Source organism: Accipiter gentilis, chromosome 29 (assembly GCF_929443795.1).
Source record: "Accipiter gentilis chromosome 29, bAccGen1.1, whole genome shotgun sequence".
Classification (NCBI taxonomy): domain Eukaryota; kingdom Metazoa; phylum Chordata; class Aves; order Accipitriformes; family Accipitridae; genus Astur; species Astur gentilis.
The window spans coordinates 14,265,348-14,282,687 of record NC_064908.1 but is presented as its reverse complement, the minus strand read 5'-3'; the positions used below and the strand labels follow the sequence as shown (position 1 = coordinate 14,282,687).

Genomic DNA, 17,340 nt, shown 5'->3' with positions numbered 1-17,340 from the left:
CTGCCCCTCGCAAAGATGGCGCCCCCCTCCGACGTGGCGTCGCACTGCCCATTTCAAAGATGGCGGCGGGCGAGGGCGGGGGCTGGTGGGGGTGGTCCCGCCCCAGGGGGTGGCGCGGGCTCCCGGCGGCAGGCGCGCGGCGCGGCGGGATGGTGGCGAGGGGGCTGCGCGCGCTACGTGGGGCGTTGCGGGCAATTGCCGCCGCCGAGCGCCGGTTCAGCACGCGGCCGGCGCGTGCCCCCGCCATGGACTACCAGGTACGGGCGGGGGGGGGGGGAGGGGAGCGGGTCCTCGCGCCGAGTGCTGCCGCGGGGGGGGGGGGGGGGCTGGATCGTGCGTCGGGGGCACCGGGAGGCTGCAGCCCGCCGGACTGCGCGCTGGGGCCCGGGGCATCCTACCGAGCCCGGCGCTGGAGGGCGGCCGGCGGGGCTCCCCAGCACCGGCGGTCCCTTCTCCAGCCGCAGGCGTGCGAGCTCGGGGGTGGGCGGGTCACGGGGCCGGGACAGCGACGTGGCTCCGGTACCGTGCGGGGCGGCCGGACCCCCGGCCCCGCCTGCGAGGTTGCCCCTCTCCCGCAGCCCGGGGCCGCGCCGGCCGCCGCTCATCATCTCGCCCTTCTTTCCGCCGGGGACCGCCGGTGCCCCGCAAACCTCCGTCCCTCGTGGCGGCACCGGCGTGACCCCGGCCCGCGGCGGGACGCGGTCCGACAGGCAGGGGCGCGTCCCGGGCCCGCGCGGCTGCCTGGCCTCGCGGGGACGCCGGCGGTCCCCAGGGTGAGGAACGGTGCGGAGCCCCCCCGGGAGAGGGGACCTGTCCTGCCCCCAGCCCCGCGCTCACCGGAGCCAGAACCGCCACGGGTCCCCCGCGCCGCCGGCTGCCGGGACGGGGCCCGGCTGCTCGGGTGGGGTGTCCCCACGCTGGGGACGCGGGGCTTGTCCCACGCCAGGTCCCCACCGCAGCGGTGCCGGGGCCAGGCCCGCCATCCCCCCGGTGCGGGTTCCGGGAGCTCGGTAGCACCGGTGACCTCTGGCAGCGGCCGTGGCTGTGCGGCGGGGTGTCCCGCGTGAGCCATGCAGGTGCAGCTCTGCTGCTTCGTTTGCGCCTGTAATTAAACACCAGCGGGCACGGGTGCCAGCACCGGAGCACCGCCCGCTCGCGCCCACGGGCGGCCTTGTGCCGCCGGGGCAGAGGTGGGTGGCTGGGTGCTGGGCTGCCCTGTGCCCCCCCCCCCCCCCTCCTGCCCCGTGGGGCCAAGGGGCACCCGGGAAGGGGCGGGCTCCCCTTGCCGATAAGTAGCCTGTCCCCACGGCGTCCCCGCGACAGACGCTGGCGCTGCCGGCACGTCCCCGCGGGGCCATGGCGGAGATGCCGCCGGCGTGGGTGGCTGCGGGTGCTGCCGAGGGAACCGAGCCCCATGGGGTGGGTGGAGGCGCAGAGGGCACAGGGCAGGCTGGCCCCCGGGGCCATGGCGGTGGGCACAGCCCTGAGGCTGCGGTGATGGGCGCCATCCTGACCATCTCTGGGGGTCTTTCCAGGACACCATCCGGACCCTCAACACCCTGCAGACCAACGCCAGCTACCTGGAGCAGGTGAAGCGGGAACGTGGTGATCCCCAAGCCCAGCTGGAAGCCATGCAGGGCTTTTTGGAGAGGAGCGGGCTGAAGGTGAGGGGGGTCCTGGTCGCTGTCCCTGTCCCCCCCCCCCCCCATCCCAGCAGCGGTGCTGCCGTGCTCAGCGCTGGCTGCCGCGGGGGTCTCACGGGGTGGTTGACCTCCTGCAGGTCGAGGACCTGGATCGACTGAACATCATCCACGTCACAGGGACGAAGGGCAAGGTGAGGCGGGCGGGCAGTGCCGTGGGAGCCTGGGGGGGCGAGGGGGACCACCAGCATCTGTGGCTCCGTTTGCCCCTACCCTGGTACAGGGGGTTTTAACGCTGCTGTCTCCTCAGGGCTCGGTGTGTGCCTTCACCGAGTCCATACTCCGCAACTACGGGCTGAAGACTGGCTTTTACAGGTGGGCAGGGGGGGTTAGGAGGTTTGCGGGGGCTGGTGGTGCTGTGCCTGACCATGGCCCCCACCTGCTCTGCCCCCCGCCCCCCAGCTCCCCTCACCTGGTGCAGGTGCGTGAGCGAATCCGCATCAACGGGCAGCCCATCAGCAAGGACCTCTTCAGCAAGTACTTCTGGCTTGTCTACAACCGCCTGGAGGAGACCAAGGTGGGGGTGGCAGGGCTTGTGGGGGGTGCTTCCTCTCCTGGGACCCCCCCCTCCCTGGGGCTGTGGGCCCCAGTGCTGGTTGGGGATGCTCTGTGCCATCCTTTTATGGCCGCTCTGCCCGGCAGGACCCGGCGTGTGCCAGCATGCCAGCATACTTCCGCTTCCTCACCATCATGGCCTTCCACGTCTTCCTGCAGGAGAAGGTAGGTGGTGGTGGCCTCCAGCTTGTGATGGGGATGTCACGTTGGTGGGGACTTCAGAGAAGGGGGACACCTGGGGTCTAGTCCTGACCTGGGGCAGAACTTGGCATTGGTCGGGCTGTTGTGGCTGTAACCAGGGGATGCTGTGTCAGGTGGATGGTCTCCCCACGAGTGGGGTGCACGTTCAGGCATGGGTTTGGAGGGACGGTGGCAGGGACTGGGCCCCACCTGCATCCCTGAATCCATGGGGACACATGCTGCTGGTGACCCTGTGATGGCTCCAGTGTCCCCGTGTCCCCAGGTGGACCTGGCGGTGGTGGAGGTTGGCATTGGTGGCGCCTACGACTGCACTAACATCATCAGGTAGGAGCCAGCGGAGCCAAGCCTGTCCCCCGGGGCTGCCAGGGCCTGGTGTCCCCACGGCGGAGGGACAGCAGGGACACTGCCACGCTGTGTCCCCAGGGCGCCGGTGGTGTGTGGGGTCTCATCCTTGGGCATCGACCACACCAGCATCCTGGGGGACACCATGGAGAAGATCGCCTGGCAGAAGGGGGGCATTTTTAAGGTAGGGAGACCCAGTCCTCCACCCTCTCGCAGTTTCAAGGTGTGCTCCCTCGTGGCCCTGAGCAGCCCCATGGCCCTGAGCACCCCCGTCCTTCACAGCCTGGCGTGCCGGCGTTCACCGTGGCGCAGCCGGAGGGGCCGCTGGAGGTGCTGAGGGACCGAGCCCAGGAGCGGGAGGTGAGTTGGGTGGTGGTGGGGGGTGCATGGGGGATACCCCATGGCAGGGGGGAGCTCAGCCTCTTCTCTCCGCAGTGTCCCCTCTACCTCTGCCCGGAGCTGGATGCCTTCGAGGGGGACAACCAGGCGCTGGAGCTGGGGCTGGCAGGTGCCCACCAACGCTCCAACGCTGCCCTGGCCTTGCAGCTGGCACGGACCTGGCTGCAGCTCCGCGGCTGCCGGGGTAAGGTGGGGGGACGGGGACGGGGACGTCAGACCCCGTTGTGTCCCCCAGGGTCTCAGCAGGGCGCCTGTCCCCCCAGGTCTCGGGGAACTGAAGGAGGTGCCATCAGGCACCGAGCTGGTGGGGAGGCTGGTGCCGCTGGCGCCCACCTTTCGACCCACCGATGCCATGATCCAAGGTGCGGTATGGCTGTGCCGGGCTGCCCCCCACTCCCCCTGCTGTCGTGTTGCAGGGCTCGGCGGGGGGACACCACACCGGGTCCCTGGCCAGTGCTGCCTGTACTGGAGGGCACAGCCTGGCTGCCCACCCCGCATTTGATCCCTGCGGGGGTCCCAGTGCTGGAGGGGCATCTGGGGGTCCCAGCCATGCCCTGTGCCCCCCCCCCTCGCTCCCAGGCCTGCGGGACACGGAGTGGCTGGGCCGGACCCAGGTGCTGCCCCGCGGCCCCGTGACGTGGTACCTGGACGGGGCTCACACCACCAGCAGCATCCAGGCTTGCGTCCGCTGGTTCCGCCAGGCTGCCCTCAACCAGGACAAGCCCCATGAGTAAGGAGGGGATGGGGGGGGAAATGACACACATGGCGGGGCACGGTGGTGGTGCCGGGGGTCCCCATGGGGCACGGGCCACCCCCACCCTTTCTCCCCGCAGCGGCTCCGAGGTGCGTGTGCTGCTGTTCAACGCCACGGGGGACCGGGACACGGCGGCACTGCTCAAGCTGCTGCTGGTGAGGTTTTGCGGGGGGGGGGGGGTGTCAGTGGGCCCAGATGCTTGGGTTCTCTGCCTGTGCTGGGACCTGCTTTGCTGTGAGTGCATGGAGCCACGAGGTGGAGCTGATGCCGTGTGCTGTCTGTCTGTCTGTCCACCCTGCTGTCCCTGGTTGTATCCCGCCTCAGTGCCCCCCACCCAGGGGTCTTGCAGCCCTGGATACAGGGGGGAGCTCAGATATGGGACAGGTCCTGGTAGGAATCCCATGGGTGGGTCCTGAGGGCTGCCACAGCACTGACCCCCCCTCTCCCCATAGCCCTGCCACTTTGACTACGCTGTCTTCTGCCCCAACTTCACGGAGGTGTCGATGGCCAGCAACGCGGGTGAGTGCCAGGGAGCCAGGGTCTTCCCCGGCCCCCCCATCCCTGACCCCTTCCTGGCCCCATCTAATCCCTGACCCCCATCCCCATCTCTCCCAGACCAGCAAAACTTCAATGTGACACTGGAGACCGCCCTGACCCGCTGCCTGGAGAACCAGCAGACATGGACCCGGCTGTTGGAGGAGAAAGCGGGGCAGGACCCCTGGCTCTCGGCCCCCCTGCGGGCAGGGGGGCTGCTGCAGCCAGCTCCTGCCCGAGGGACCTTGCTTCTGGTCCCCCCGGCCCCGCGACCCCTCAATTCCCCAGCCCTCGTCTTCCCTTGCCTGGCCCAGGCGCTGCGGTGGGTGGCACAGGGCCGGGACCCCCACCTGGCAGCACCCAGCGCCACGGGGGCTCACCACCCTGCCGCCAGCAGCGGGGCCGTGCTGCTGCAGGAGGCGGCCGCCATCCGAGTCCTGGTCACTGGGAGCCTGCACTTGGTGGGGGGGGTCCTCCGGCTGCTCGACCCTGCGCTCTCCCAGTAACGTGGGGGTGGATGGGGCTTTGCCCCTCTTTACTTGAAGGTACTTTTTACCGGTTTTTACTTTTTACCGGTTCTGCCCCCGATGATGCTTGGAGATGGCTGGGAGGGGGCACGCGGGACCCCCAACCCCATCCCGGCTCGGATCTTTTCACCCCAGTGCCTTGTACCTGTGTCCCCGCTGGGGACACTGGCCGCGGGGGGTATGCTCCCGGCCCACCTTGGTGAAACCAACTAGGGAGGGCCCCAGGCTGTAAGGGGGCTGCCCCAGGCTGTGCCGGAGTCCCGGTGCCTGGGGGGGGGTGGACGGTTTTGCAGGGGGGGAGTAGGTGAGAGCCTCAAGCTGCAGCGAGGCTCGGCATCAGGGCACTACTAACTTAACATAGGGAAGATTTTTATTATTAATAAGAGTTTGTAACTTGGATGGGGAGCTGGGGAGGGTGGTTTCTGCCCAACGCCCTGTGGGGGAGCAGCAGCCCTGCACCCCCCCCCCTCCCCCATAAACCTTGCTGCTCCCAGTGGTGCCTGCTGCCTTCTTGGGGGAATGCAGGAGGGTTGTGGGTGTCACCTCAAGTGCTGGGGCACATCCTGGGGGCACCCACTTTTGCCCCCCCTGCCCCCATTTGATGGGGAGCCTTGGGGGGGCTTTGGCAATAGCTGCTCTCTCTACCTCCCTGGCGCACCCAGCAGCGGGCGACCCTGGGGAGGTTGTAGGGTGCCCCCCCTCCCTGGTGTGGGCTGTCCTTGGGGGGCCAAAGCATTCACTGAATGAGTAACGGAGGCCCCCTCCGGGCTCAGCCTGAGATTTGGGGCAAAAAACCAGCTTAATGGAGCTGGGATGTGTCCCCAAGTCCGGCAGGTGGGGGCTGGCCAGGCTCGGGGGGGCCTGGGGGGGTCAGGCCATGCTGCTGGTGGAGCAGGGGGTGCTCTGGGTGCTGCCGATGCTGTGGTTGGTGCTGCTGCTCTCCGAGGCTGGCGCCGTGCTGGAAACCGGCTGCAGTTTGGAGGTGGGACCTGGCTCACACCGCCCGCCATGGGGCCAGGGGGAGAAACACCAAGGGGAAACCAGACTCAGGGTGGCCAGTGGTGGCCATGGCTCATCCCCATGGGACTTTCCAGCCCCCATGCTTGAACCCTCCCGCATTGGTCCCCACCCGGCCCCTGAGCCCCCGGGATGGAGATGGGCATGGGGGACCATGATGGCACCAGGAGCAGGAGTTAAGGCAGGTGGCAGCAGGGGACCCCAGGGCAGTAGGGGGGACACTGGGAAGCTGTGGGGTTATTCCCCTGTGGCATTGCCAGGAAGGCCGTACGGATGATGGCAATGCAGCAGCCTGGTCCCTGGCTCACATGGGGACCTTGGCCCGGGGGGCTTTGGGCCAGGGTGGGACATGGGCAACCCAGCAAGGGACACGTGGGTGGCCCCTCTGCATCCCACTGTGGGGATCACCAGGGGCGGTGGATACTCACGGGTGTGCGAGTAGATGTACCAGAGCCCGGCAGTGAGGAGTGCCCCGATGAGGAAGGCACCGAAGGTGATGCCCAGGACGGCGGCCAGCCCCAGACCGTGATCTGCAGCAGGATGAGGCCGTCAGCACCACCACACTGGGGGGAGTGTCTCCTACCCACTTCCACACCTGCCCCAGCCCCCTCCCTTGCCCCAAACTCACTGTTGGGTGGCCGCCAGCTGTCCTTCACTGTCACCTCCAGGACCTTCTCAAAGATGGTGTTGTTCTGCGGAGGTGGAGGCGGTGGTGAGGGGTGGGAGGGAAGACCCACATCCCATTAGGGGGACAGGGCTGGGAGCCCTCAGGCTCTTTGGGGACTGAGGGTGCTGCTCCCAGCTGGGATTCCCCACTCCGCAGTGTGGGACAAAGCTGGCAGGCTGCCACCGCCGATGGTGGGGACCAGCACGGTGGCATCATGGGGTGGGGGGGTTACTCACGCTGACCTGCAAGCCGGCGTTGCACTTGAGGGTGGTGGACAAGGGAACGCGCCCGCCCTCAGGGATGGCGTAGGTGAAGCGGAAGCGCCAGACCTTCCTCCCGTGGCTGCTGGGGGGGCCCTCCATCATGGTCACCCCCTTGCCGCGCGCCTCCCCACCTTGCACCAGCAGCACCGACTCCCGCCCCGGTGCCCCCAGCCAGCACTCCTTCAGCTGCAGGTCGGACGGGTGGTCCTCCCACCGCATGGATGCCTGCCGGGGAGAGCAGGGGGGAAGGGGGACACATCATCAGGGTCACCAGCCTGGGGATGGCTGGACCCCCCCTGCAACCCAGGCACCGAGCCGGTGGCAGTACCTGCACAAAAGCCTCCTTGTTGACCTCCAGCTCCGTCTGCGGCGCCTCAAAGGCGGCAGTGGGGAAGAGGCGCAGGAAGAGCTCCCGTGGGATCTTGCACTCGAAAGCCACCTGCAAGTGGGGATGGTGCTGATGTCACCACCCCCCCCCCAGCACCCAGCCGACAATGGCACTAGCACCCTTCTCCCACAGTCCCATTCCCCTCCCCGGTCCCGCTGGGAAACCCGGCTCTTACCCGCACGCTCCGGGGTGCTGCACCCTTGGCCAGGTTGAGGATGAGCTGCCAGAAGGTGGAGAAGGTTGGATCAGCCAAGTGGTCCCCACGGTTGGGGTCCATTGTTCCCACTAGGATGGGATGGGGGTCCTACCACCCGCCCCCCCCCCCCCCGCCCATCTCCACCAGCACCCAGGCGCAGCAGCAGGGCTCAGCTGTGCGCTGCAGCAGGATGTTTCCAGACATGAAAAAACAAGGACGTCCCAGTGGAGAAGCCCCACCGGGCATCACTGAAGCCCCCGTGGGGCATCAACAGGGCTGGGGGCAGTGCCCCGGCTGGCCCCCTATTCACCTCATTGTTGGCGTGGCCCCTGTCCTCCAGCGAGGTGCCGCAGTGGCTGAGGGGGGTTCTCAGCATGAAGTGAGTGGCATTTTTCTCTGCCTGGCAGTTGATGTCCCGCAGTGTGATGTTCACCACATCCTTGATGGGCTGGGAGAAACAAACCCAGTGGTCACTCACTGGCTGGGGAGAGCCCCATCCCACCCACCCCAAGCAGGATGCAACCCACCCTGGGTGATACTGGCAGGCATCAGACCCCCCCAACCCCCCTTACCTCCAGGTGGGACCTGGCGATGACGATCTCCATGGTTTCATCCGTGCACTTCCAGGGACGGAGCATGAATAGCAGCGTGTGGGGCAACGAGTTGGCAGTGGGGGCCAGGGGGGTGGGTGTTGCGGGTGCCCTCCTGATCGCCTCTGTGAGCCAGAGAGATGGGGGGGCTGAGTGGGGGGCAGTGGGCCCCCCCCCATCCTGCCCAGCCGTGGGGCGTCAGGGGCCTCACCGTGCTCCTGGATCTCCAGGCTGACACGGGTGCTGGCGGGGATGGCGGAATAGGAGGCGATGATGCTGTAGTTTTTCTCGAAGGCTTTGGCGACGAGGCCCCATTCTGTATCAGGCAGGAGCTCCCCAGGGAGCAGCATCGGGGAGATGGACATGATCTTGTAGTTCCCGGAGACCTATGGTAGGGAAGTGGGCAGCACAGGGTGGGCTGAGCGGGGATGGGGACAGCCAGGGATGCTCAAGGCAGGGACGGCTTCTGGGTTAGGAGGGCTTGCAGCGAGGGGGCTGCCATGTCCCCATGTGCCCTCCTGCCACCCTCCCCGTGCCACCGGCATCTCTTGGCATCTGGCAGCCCCCTTGGTGGGGGTGAGGGGGAACATATGTCCCTCTTAAGAGGGGCCCTACCAAGAACTGGATGTGGCAGTTGTTGACGGAGAGGGACCAGGTGAGGTTGGCCCGGCTCTGCAGGATGAGGATCTGGTTGCTCACGGCTCTCTCCGGACAGCTCAGGGACAAGTTCACCTCTGTGATGGGGGAACTGCGAAACCACGAGATTCCCCCCAGCATCAGCATCCCACACCAGTAGACCCTGTACCCCTCCTTGGGATGGGGGGGGTCTCTGCCTGTGAGACACCCCAACCCCTTCTTGAGCATCTCCGAGCATGTCCCACCGCCCTGCCACCCCCGGGGGTCCCGCTGCCGGCACTGCGCGGTACCTGGGCTCAGGCTGCAGGCGGATGATGTGGGCAGCCCTGGTGCTCTGGGTGTCCCCGTGTGAGCAGCCCTTCACCCCGTGGAAGAAGACCTCAGTCTCGAGGTGCAGCGTGGCATTGAAGCGCTCCTGGGGGATGCAGTCCCGGGGGCTGTCGGTGTCTGTGGAGGTGGGGGGGTCACCAAAGCCAAACCGTGCTCAGCAGGTGGGGAGATGCTCCGGGCCAGGGACATCGGTCCCTATAGCATCTCCCCCGGGACCGTGCTTCGCCCCGGTGGGTTGTCACCCTTCAGGAGCAGGAAGAGCATCGCTGCCCACCCTGGCCCCCCAGTGCCAGCCCCTGGCCCCACGCACCTTCTCCCAGGCGGACCTGGACCCAGCGGGGGTCCCGCAGCTCGCTGTAGGATGTGATGCCCCTGTAGGTATCCCGAGCCCAGGCCAGCAGCTGCCCCTCGCTGGCGGCCACAGGTGGCTCGGGGCCCTGTGCTTCGATGGTCCCTGGGCTGAGATGGGCGTCCTGCGGGACGAGCGGCAGCCTGAGCCGGGGTAGGAGGGGCAAGGTGCATCCCTCCCTGGCACAGGCCGGCACGGTGAAAGTGTGAAAAACCTTTCCCCCAGCATGGAGGATGCAGGAGGATGCATCCCTGGAGCCCTGGCTCCATCGTGGGTGGGGGTCACCCCAGATGAACAGGGATTTTTGGGGCCACAGGCTGGGAGCAGTGTGGGCGGCCGGCGGCACGCGGAGAGCTCAGCCCACTTTATTATTAGCCACAAACAAAGCAGGAGGTTTATTTTGCTAACAAAGTGCCCGGGCCCAGCTCAGCTCGCTGGAGCCAAACCCCATCCCTGACCTTCCTCCCGCCATCCGGAGGAAACGGGAGCTTTTTCCAGCCCTGTGCGTCATTCCCTGCCCAGCCAGCCCCGTGCTCAGCGCTGCCGGCAGCGGCCAGTTGCGTTCCCTCCTCCCGGGGGCACCATGAGCACCGTCTCCAGAGTTGGGGGTACCAGTCTCCTCCAGGGATGCCCCCCCCAAATATATTTAGGAATGGCCCCAGCCCTGCTGCCCCCCAGGGTTGCTCCTGGCGCGGGGCTGTGGCACTCACGGTGTGGACGATCAGGTCCGGGCACGGGGACGTGATGATGGCTGAGCAGCGGGCACACAGGAGGATGAGCACGGGTGATGGGGCACAGCTACCAGCTTGTGGTGTGACGGACACCTTCAGTGGGAAGGCTGAAGCCTGGGGGGGAAAAGGGGAGAGTGTCACCACCGCAGCCACCAAGCCCCAATTATTGTCACCTCCCGGGGTGCCCCCCGGCCACCCCACCTGTTCCCGGAGCCAGAGGCAGCAGGGAGAGCCCTCGGGCTGACCCCAAGCACAAGCCACGCGCAGGCAGCCGTGGCCAGGTTTAGGGGGCAGGCTGGGGGGATGCAGAGATGCCACATGGATGTGTACCCACAGTGGGGGGGGGAAAACAACCCCTGGCTCCCCTAAGCAAGGGACCAGAGCATTCCCACCTCAGTGTTGGTGACACTGGGGTCCAGGGCACCCCCATACTGGGGTCTAGGCACACCCCCTTGGGGACCAGGGCATCCTTGCAGCAGGGACTGAGTAATCTCTGCACTGGCCACCCTGGTGTCACCCCACTGCAGACTGGGGTGTCCCCACACCAGAGACTGACATGTCCCCACACCAGACTGACATGTCCCCACACCAGGGACTGGGGCATCCCTACACCAGCAATCAGAGCATCCCCACACTGGGGCCAGGGCATCCCCACTGTAGGTATCAGGGTGTCCCCCCGCTGAAGACCAGAGCATCCTCACCCTGGGCACTGGGATGTCCCCCTGGGTTTCCCAGCCCCATCCCAGCACCATGCAGCCGCTCCAGGCTTGAGACCAGCCATACCGGTGCAGAGGGATGCTGGGGGCACAGGAGTGGCACACACCGCTCTCCGTGGCCGGCACTGCCCAGTGGCCCCCAGCCAGAAATCTGGATGGGGAAGCCAAAACACCAGGCGCTAAGTTTGGCAACTGCTGCCTGAATCACCGCTCACAAAGTGCTGAGCCAGGCAGCAAGCAGGGAAAACCAGCCGGGGACCATGGGGGTGGAGGCAGCTGCCAGTGCCGGGCACTGGGCCGGCGGGATGGGGCTGTGGGCATCCTGGCCTGGCTGTGGCCCTGTGGCGAGCGTGGGTGGCCGGGGTCCCCGGGTGGCCCCGGGCGTCGGGGAGGAGCCGGTGGCTTTTTTTCCTGCCGCGTGTTTTGTGGCGCTCCATTGTTCAGCTGCGCGAGCGGCGGGAGCCTTGCTACTGCCCCGCCGCCGCCTTTCAGGTTATTTTTTTCTTTTTCTTTTTTTTTTTTTTTGCATCGTGGGGATCTGCTTATAGAAAGCGGCTTCCAGTAATTCTTCTGTGAGTGGAGCCGCGTCTCTGCCTGGCTCCCCCCATGCGCCGCAGGGCTCGGTGCCGCAGCCGTGACATCAGCGCGTGTCCCCCACTGCCGCCGGTGACAACCCCGGGGCACCCCCGGCCCCGGCGCTTATTCACGAGCCTGGGTGCCAGGGCCACGTCACACCAAGCTGCGACAGAGGGGTCCTTGCAAAACGCACCCGCCCCAGCGGCTCCTGGCCCAGCTCCTGCCTCCCCCTGAAAAGCAGAACTGGGAGAGCCAGGAGGCGGCGGGGAGGGGGGAGCGTGGCGCCGGGTGGCCCAGGGCTGGGCCCAAATCGAATGCTGGGTTTGCTGGGGCCCAGATAGCACGAGGGTTGCTGGGCCATGCTGCAGAGCAGCTGTGCAAACGCACATGCTGGTGCAAATTCAGGTGCTGGTGCAAATCGATGCACCAGTGCAAAGTGGGCATGGTTGATGGTTGGACTCGATGGTCTTGAAGGTCTTTTCCAACCTAAATGATTTTATTCTATTCTGTTCTGTTCTATTCTATTCTATTCTATTCTATTCTATTCTATTCTAAACCCACCCACCAGTACCAACCAGTACCAGTGCTACCCAAGGATGCAGCCCCAGCCCTGCTGCTGCTCTGTGCTCATCCTCACCTGAAAGCTGCCTGGGGCACCCACAGCGTGGTTATCGCCCCTCAGCAGGCTGTCCAAATGCTGGCGACCAGGTTTCCGCTCGCTCGGCTGCCTTCAAGTGATGTGCCTCCCTCCATCCCTCTATCCCTGCTCCATCCTTCCATCCATCTCTCTCTCCATCCCTCCCTCTCCGGTGTGGTCCCCATTGGGTGCCCGGGGCTCTGCCCTGCTCCCGAGCTGGGACCAGGCCACCTCCCCAGGGAAACGGGTTTCTGGGACATCCAGCGCAGAGACGGTCCTAGCAGCATGGGCTGCTAGAAAAGTTGCCTCTAAAGACTTTAAATCTCTGTTAGGGCCAGAGACACCCGTGGCTGCGCTGGGAGAAGAAGCTTGGTGAAGAGGTTAATCCAGGTCCTCCTGCTGTGCCTTAGTCAGAGGAAACAGTTTCAACTGCCGGGACACGCTGCCCGGCGTGGACAGTGCCGGAATGACAGTGCCGGGGTGATGCACCGGGACCCCACTTGCTCACCTTGGACCACTCGACTCTGAGGACGTGGACTTCATGGCTGTTGCCTATGGAGCTGCTGCTGACGCAGCCCCGTGGCACCGTGCTGGTGGCATAGGACAGGGTGATGGGCGGCTCCGCCGTCACCGGCTGCAGGTCGCAGCCCTCGGCTCTCCCGGGGTCTGGGAGGAAAATAAGAGACAGTCAGTCCCCGCCATGCAGACGTGGGGTGACAAGACACGGAGGGGACATGATGTGGGAGGGGGCTGCATTGCAATGCCAGCCCCGGGCCTGTCCCCCTGCCCCCGGCACGGCTTCACCACGGCCCCACTGCCGGCACAGTGCCTGCGGGACCATCTGGTACGTGTTTGCTCAGGGATCGTCTGCCGCTGCCAGCAATCACGTTAATGACCCTCGGATCCGGGCTGGAAAAATCCGCTGTCCCCGCTCGGCGCTGCCGCGTGCCAAAACTCGCGCCCAGCTGCCCCGAACGCTCGGGCGGTGGCGGAAGCCCCCCCGCATCCCCTAAGCCGCAGGAAAGCGGGAAGCTCAGGTATGGAAATGGCCGTAAAGCTCATCCTCCGCAGGCGCCGAGGCGTGAGCTTTGCCCCATCCCGAACCCCCCGCACGGCGCGCGAGCGAGCAGGGCTGGTGGGCGGCTGCCAAGGGAAATCCTGAGCGCGTTTGAAAGCCTGATCCTGTAAATCCCCATTTGCCTCGGCCATTTCCCCTGCCCCAGGCAGCCCTGCTGCGGCCGGGCTGTCCTCGAGCTGGCCCCTGTGCCGGGAGGTGTCCTAGGGACCCACTTGCACCTATGGGTGCCCCCTTGGAGGGGGCTGGGCAGCGTGGAGCCCCATGGCCTCAGCTGGGGACTTCCCATGGGGAGACGGTGCCTGGGATGCTGTGTTTGCTTTGGAGGTGACCACTGGGCTCCGTCCCTTCCCATCCCATCCTTTCCCATCCCTGGGGGCTCCAGCCACCGCGCCGGGAGGTGACTGGATCCCGCGCCAGGGCCGCCTAGCCACCCCACAGGGACCGGGGCTGGAGGGCGTGATGCTCCGGGTTGTCAAGGCTTTGGGATGCGGCAGCCGGCAAAGGGCCACTTGTGCCATGTGCCCATCACGGCACCCCCGGTCCATGTCTCGCCATCGAGGTGGCGTGGCTGTGGCGGCAGGGTCACGGCGCAGACCCCCCCTCCGGTGACGCTGCCGTGGGCCCACCTATTGTCCAGCGCTTCCTCCCCCCAGCGTGGCGGCCGTGCGGCCGGCAGCATCGGGAGGAAGATAAACAGCCGCTTATCTGGGCGCCGCAGGCTGCGTCCCTCTTCCCCTCTGCTCCTGCCCCGACGGCACCGGGCACAGCCACGAGAGGCCCCTGGCATTGCTGGGCAGAGGACGGGCAGCTCATCACACCTCTGGCAGCATCCCGCGGGGAGGTCAGGTAGGGCCGAGGCTGGGCTCGCCCCCGGCGCAGGGCAGGGATGCCGGCAGAGGGGATGCAGGGCAGCAGTGCCAGCCGGGCACCGTCAGTCCCTGGAGGCAGCGGGCTCCAGCATTATGTCAGGATCAGATAAGGGGGCTCAGCTGGGCAGCCCGGGGCAATCAGATAAGGGCACTGTTATTTTTGTACTCCAGGAAAGGGAAAAAAAAATAAAAAGGAAGAAAGAAAGAAAATCCACTTTATGTTTTTCCAGCCGCCTGCCCTCTCCCTTGCTCCGGCGCAGCCAAGACCAGAGAGCGGGGACAGTCCCACCGCAGCTCCCCCGCGGGTCAGGGACCGGGGGGGGCGATTCCTGGGGTTTTGGGAGCAGATCAAAGGCCCTGGGCAGAGAGCAACGCCCAGGGGTGCCGGGCTGGGGGGTGCGGAGCCAGGGTGGCTCTGGCAGCGCAGGATGCCCCATGGGACGGGCAGCGCCGCTCTGGCATCCCGGCATCCGGCTGTGCCGCCTCGGCATTTGTGTAACAAGCTGGCCGGTCTCAGCCCGGGTCACTGCAAACTTGAGGGGGGATTGTCACCTTCCGAGCCACCGCTGGCTGTTGGACCGTGCAGAGGTGGCATCGGGGTTCTGCTGACAGGGCAGATGGGACCAGGCTTTGGGACTGATGCAGGCCATGTCATTCCTGCCCCTCTCTAAGTCAGCCAAGCACTGGGCAGCCTCTCCCTGCGGATAGGAAGGGTCGACCCAGCGCCGTGCTCACCCCATGGGGAGCAGCGCCAGTCCCCCGCCTCCGGAAACCTGCTGTGTCCATGAGGCCCTGTGGCACTGTGCCCACCGTGGGCACCCTCAGCACTGCACCCGCTGTGGACACCCCCAGTCCCGTGGATCCCTGCTGGAGAGAGGCAGCAGCCGGACAGGACGTGGCATATGTGGCACAGCTACGCAGGACAGGGACTGTATAGCTACATAGGACAGGGACGGTATGGCACAGTCACATAGGATGGGGACCATATAGCACAGCTACATAAGTTTGGGATGGTACAGCACAGATGAATAGGACATGGTCTATATGGTGGAGTTACACGGGACAGGGACCATACAGGCACAGTCATGTACGACAGGGACTATATAGCTCAGTTACGTAGGACAGGGACTGCACTGCAGTTACATAGGACAGGAACTGTTTGGCACAGCTACACAGGCTAGGGACCATATAGAACAGTTAGGAGAAGGACTGCATTAGACAGCTACATAGGACAGGGACAGTATGCAATAGCTACAGAGGATGGGGACTGTATAGCACAACTACGTAGCATGGGAACCATATACCCCAGCTAAATAGGACAGGGACCATATGGCATAGCTACATAGGACTCAGCCCATATAGCACAGCCGTGTTAGTGCAGGGACTGTACGGCACAGCCCTATAGGACGGAGACTGTATGGGACAAATACAAAGGACACGGACTGTATGGCACAGCTACGTAGAACAGAGGTGACATTGCACAGTGGTGTAGGATGGGGACCAGATGGCACAGCTACATGGTATAGGGTCTATACATCACAGATAGGAAGGACAGGGCCTCTATGGCAAAACTACATAGGATGTGGACCATATGGCACAGCTATAGGATGGGGACTGTATTGCACACCTACAGAGAACACGGACCTTATTGCACATATATGCAGGACAGGGACTGCATGGCACAGCCATAGGACAGGGACTGTATGGCACAGCTACAGAGGACACGGACCATATGGCACACCTAAAGGATGGGGACTGTACCGCACAGTTAGGGAGGACGCAGAACTTACTGTACATCTATGTAGGATGGGGACTGTACGGCACAGCCACAGGGGACGTGGCCCATACGGCACAGCCTCACCGGACAGGGACTGCCTGGCACAGCTACCGGGCAGTGACCGGGGGGTGACAGTAGGCAGGGAGCGGGTGCTGAGCCTGGCAGCACCCACCGGCGCTGGCCCCCGCGGTGGCCAGGAGGGACCGACCCAGCCAGGACAGGCAGTGCTGCTGGTCCCGGCCTCCTGCTGCCTTCCCAGTTCCCTTTTCCTCCACCGGCGGGTCGCACCCCGGGGTCCCCCAGCCCCGTGCCCTCCATCCAGCATGGGCGTCCCCCAGCACGTTGCCCCTTGAAATTTGCCCTGTGGCTTCGCAGGGAGCTCGGGGTGACTTTAGTGCTTTTCTGCCAGAATGCTCCGGCGGCAGACGAACCCCCAGCTCTGTCCCCACGACCCACGCGGGGCTTTACAGGGTTTTTCCCCTTTCCTCGCCCCCCGGCTCCCAGTCGACCCACACCCCCGGCAGTGCCGGGAGGCCACAGAAGCCACCCCAGAGCCCCTGGGTGCCATTGCCTCGGCCGGGGCACAGCAACAGCGCCTTCGACACCTCCCGAGTCCCAGTGACGCAGCCTGGATTTCGGGGGTCCCGGGGACCAGCCGGGCCGCATAGTGTGTGTCCGCCCCAGGGCTGGGGGGAGGTTTGTCCCTCCCCACCCCCGGGGCTGTCCCCCCCCCAAAAAAACTTCTGTCCCGAGAGGTTCCCGGGGGGGTGACGCTGCCCGCACCGGCACCGCCAGGACCCCTTCGGCCACCCCCCCGGGGACCCGGACCCCGTCCAGCCCGGAGTCACCGGTGGGTCCCACCACCGCCGCCGTCCCAGGGGTCCCATCCAGGGGGTCCCATCCCGGTGTGTCCCCCTCCTTGAAGCCCCAGCCCCACTCACCGGGGCGGCCGAGCAGAGCCAGCAGCAGCGGCAGGAGCGGGGCAGCGCGGGGGGCCATGTCCGCCTGCGGCCGCTCCCCGGGAGCCAGCGCCGAGTGCCGGGCGGCGGCGGCGGCGGCAGGAAACCGACTCCCTTCGGAGGAGGAGGAGGAGGAGGAGGAGGAGGAGGAGGGTCCGCGGGCGGCGCGGCTCCGCGCCGGGAGGAAATGCCGCTGGCGGCGCTGGGGCCGTGCCGGCGGCGGGGGGGGGGGGGGGGGGGGCGGCGGTATCTGCCCGAAACGGGCCGTGGGGGGGGGGGGGGGGGGGAAGAGGAGGGACACCACCACCCCCCCGCGGGAGGCGGCGTGCCTCAGTTTCCCCAGAGCGCGGTGCCGGGAGTCACCACCGGAGTGCGCTGGAAGCGCCCTGAGCACCGGAGAGAGGGGGGGAGAGGGGGCAATGGTACTGGGGGTGGGTGTCCCCTGGGACCCCCCCCGGGCCGGCAGCGGTGAGCGGAGGGTTGGGACACCCGGGTTCGGGTGGGGTGCACCCGCCAAAATACCCCCCCACCCCCACCCCCACTGCTGCA

At 66.3% G+C, this 17,340-nt stretch overlaps 2 protein-coding genes across 3 annotated transcripts; one reads left to right on the top strand and one right to left on the bottom strand.

The window, feature by feature from the left end:
• The first annotated feature begins 130 nt into the window (after positions 1-130).
• FPGS (folylpolyglutamate synthase) lies at positions 131-5,505 on the top strand. Of its 2 annotated transcripts, none has more exons than XM_049832101.1 (15): positions 131-257; positions 1,536-1,664; positions 1,781-1,834; positions 1,951-2,015; positions 2,103-2,217; positions 2,343-2,420; positions 2,719-2,780; positions 2,880-2,982; positions 3,081-3,158; positions 3,234-3,381; positions 3,461-3,559; positions 3,777-3,927; positions 4,031-4,106; positions 4,404-4,470; positions 4,567-5,505. In XM_049832101.1, exons 1-15 carry the CDS (start codon positions 150-152, stop codon positions 4,989-4,991), a joined length of 1,758 nt encoding a protein of 585 aa, XP_049688058.1. In that variant the 5' UTR covers positions 131-149; the 3' UTR covers positions 4,992-5,505. The 2 variants fall into 2 exon arrangements, with proteins under 2 accessions (XP_049688058.1, XP_049688059.1); XM_049832102.1 differs by lacking the exon at positions 131-257 and adding an exon at positions 1,315-1,419.
• ENG (endoglin) lies at positions 5,477-16,896 on the bottom strand. The gene is made up of 15 exons (XM_049832100.1): positions 16,774-16,896; positions 12,617-12,774; positions 10,159-10,293; positions 9,410-9,572; positions 9,060-9,216; positions 8,749-8,881; positions 8,345-8,519; positions 8,116-8,258; positions 7,854-7,991; positions 7,523-7,567; positions 7,288-7,398; positions 6,939-7,184; positions 6,658-6,721; positions 6,458-6,559; positions 5,477-6,001 (listed from the first exon to the last, which is right to left on the bottom strand). The coding sequence occupies exons 1-15, from the start codon at positions 16,829-16,831 to the stop codon at positions 5,883-5,885; spliced, it is 1,947 nt and encodes a 648-aa protein (XP_049688057.1). The 5' UTR covers positions 16,832-16,896; the 3' UTR covers positions 5,477-5,882.
• Between the last annotated feature and the right edge of the window lie 444 nt (positions 16,897-17,340).

Bases quoted from the DNA above. Each gene is read 5' to 3' on its own strand.
- ENG (XM_049832100.1), bottom strand. From the start codon at position 16,831: ATGGCCCCCCGCGCTGCCCCGCTCCTGCCGCTGCTGCTGGCTCTGCTC. The intron at 10,294-12,616 runs GTGAGCAAGTGG...TTTCCCCCCCAG, and splicing joins TCAGAGTCGAGTGGTCCAAG to GCTTCAGCCTTCCCACTGAA. The intron at 8,259-8,344 runs GTGAGGCCCCTG...TCTGGCTCACAG, and splicing joins CCTGGAGATCCAGGAGCACG to AGGCGATCAGGAGGGCACCC.
- FPGS (XM_049832101.1), top strand. From the start codon at position 150: ATGGTGGCGAGGGGGCTGCGCGCGCTACGTGGGGCGTTGCGGGCAATT. The intron at 1,835-1,950 runs GTGAGGCGGGCG...CTGTCTCCTCAG, and splicing joins TCACAGGGACGAAGGGCAAG to GGCTCGGTGTGTGCCTTCAC. The intron at 3,560-3,776 runs GTGCGGTATGGC...CCTCGCTCCCAG, and splicing joins CACCGATGCCATGATCCAAG to GCCTGCGGGACACGGAGTGG.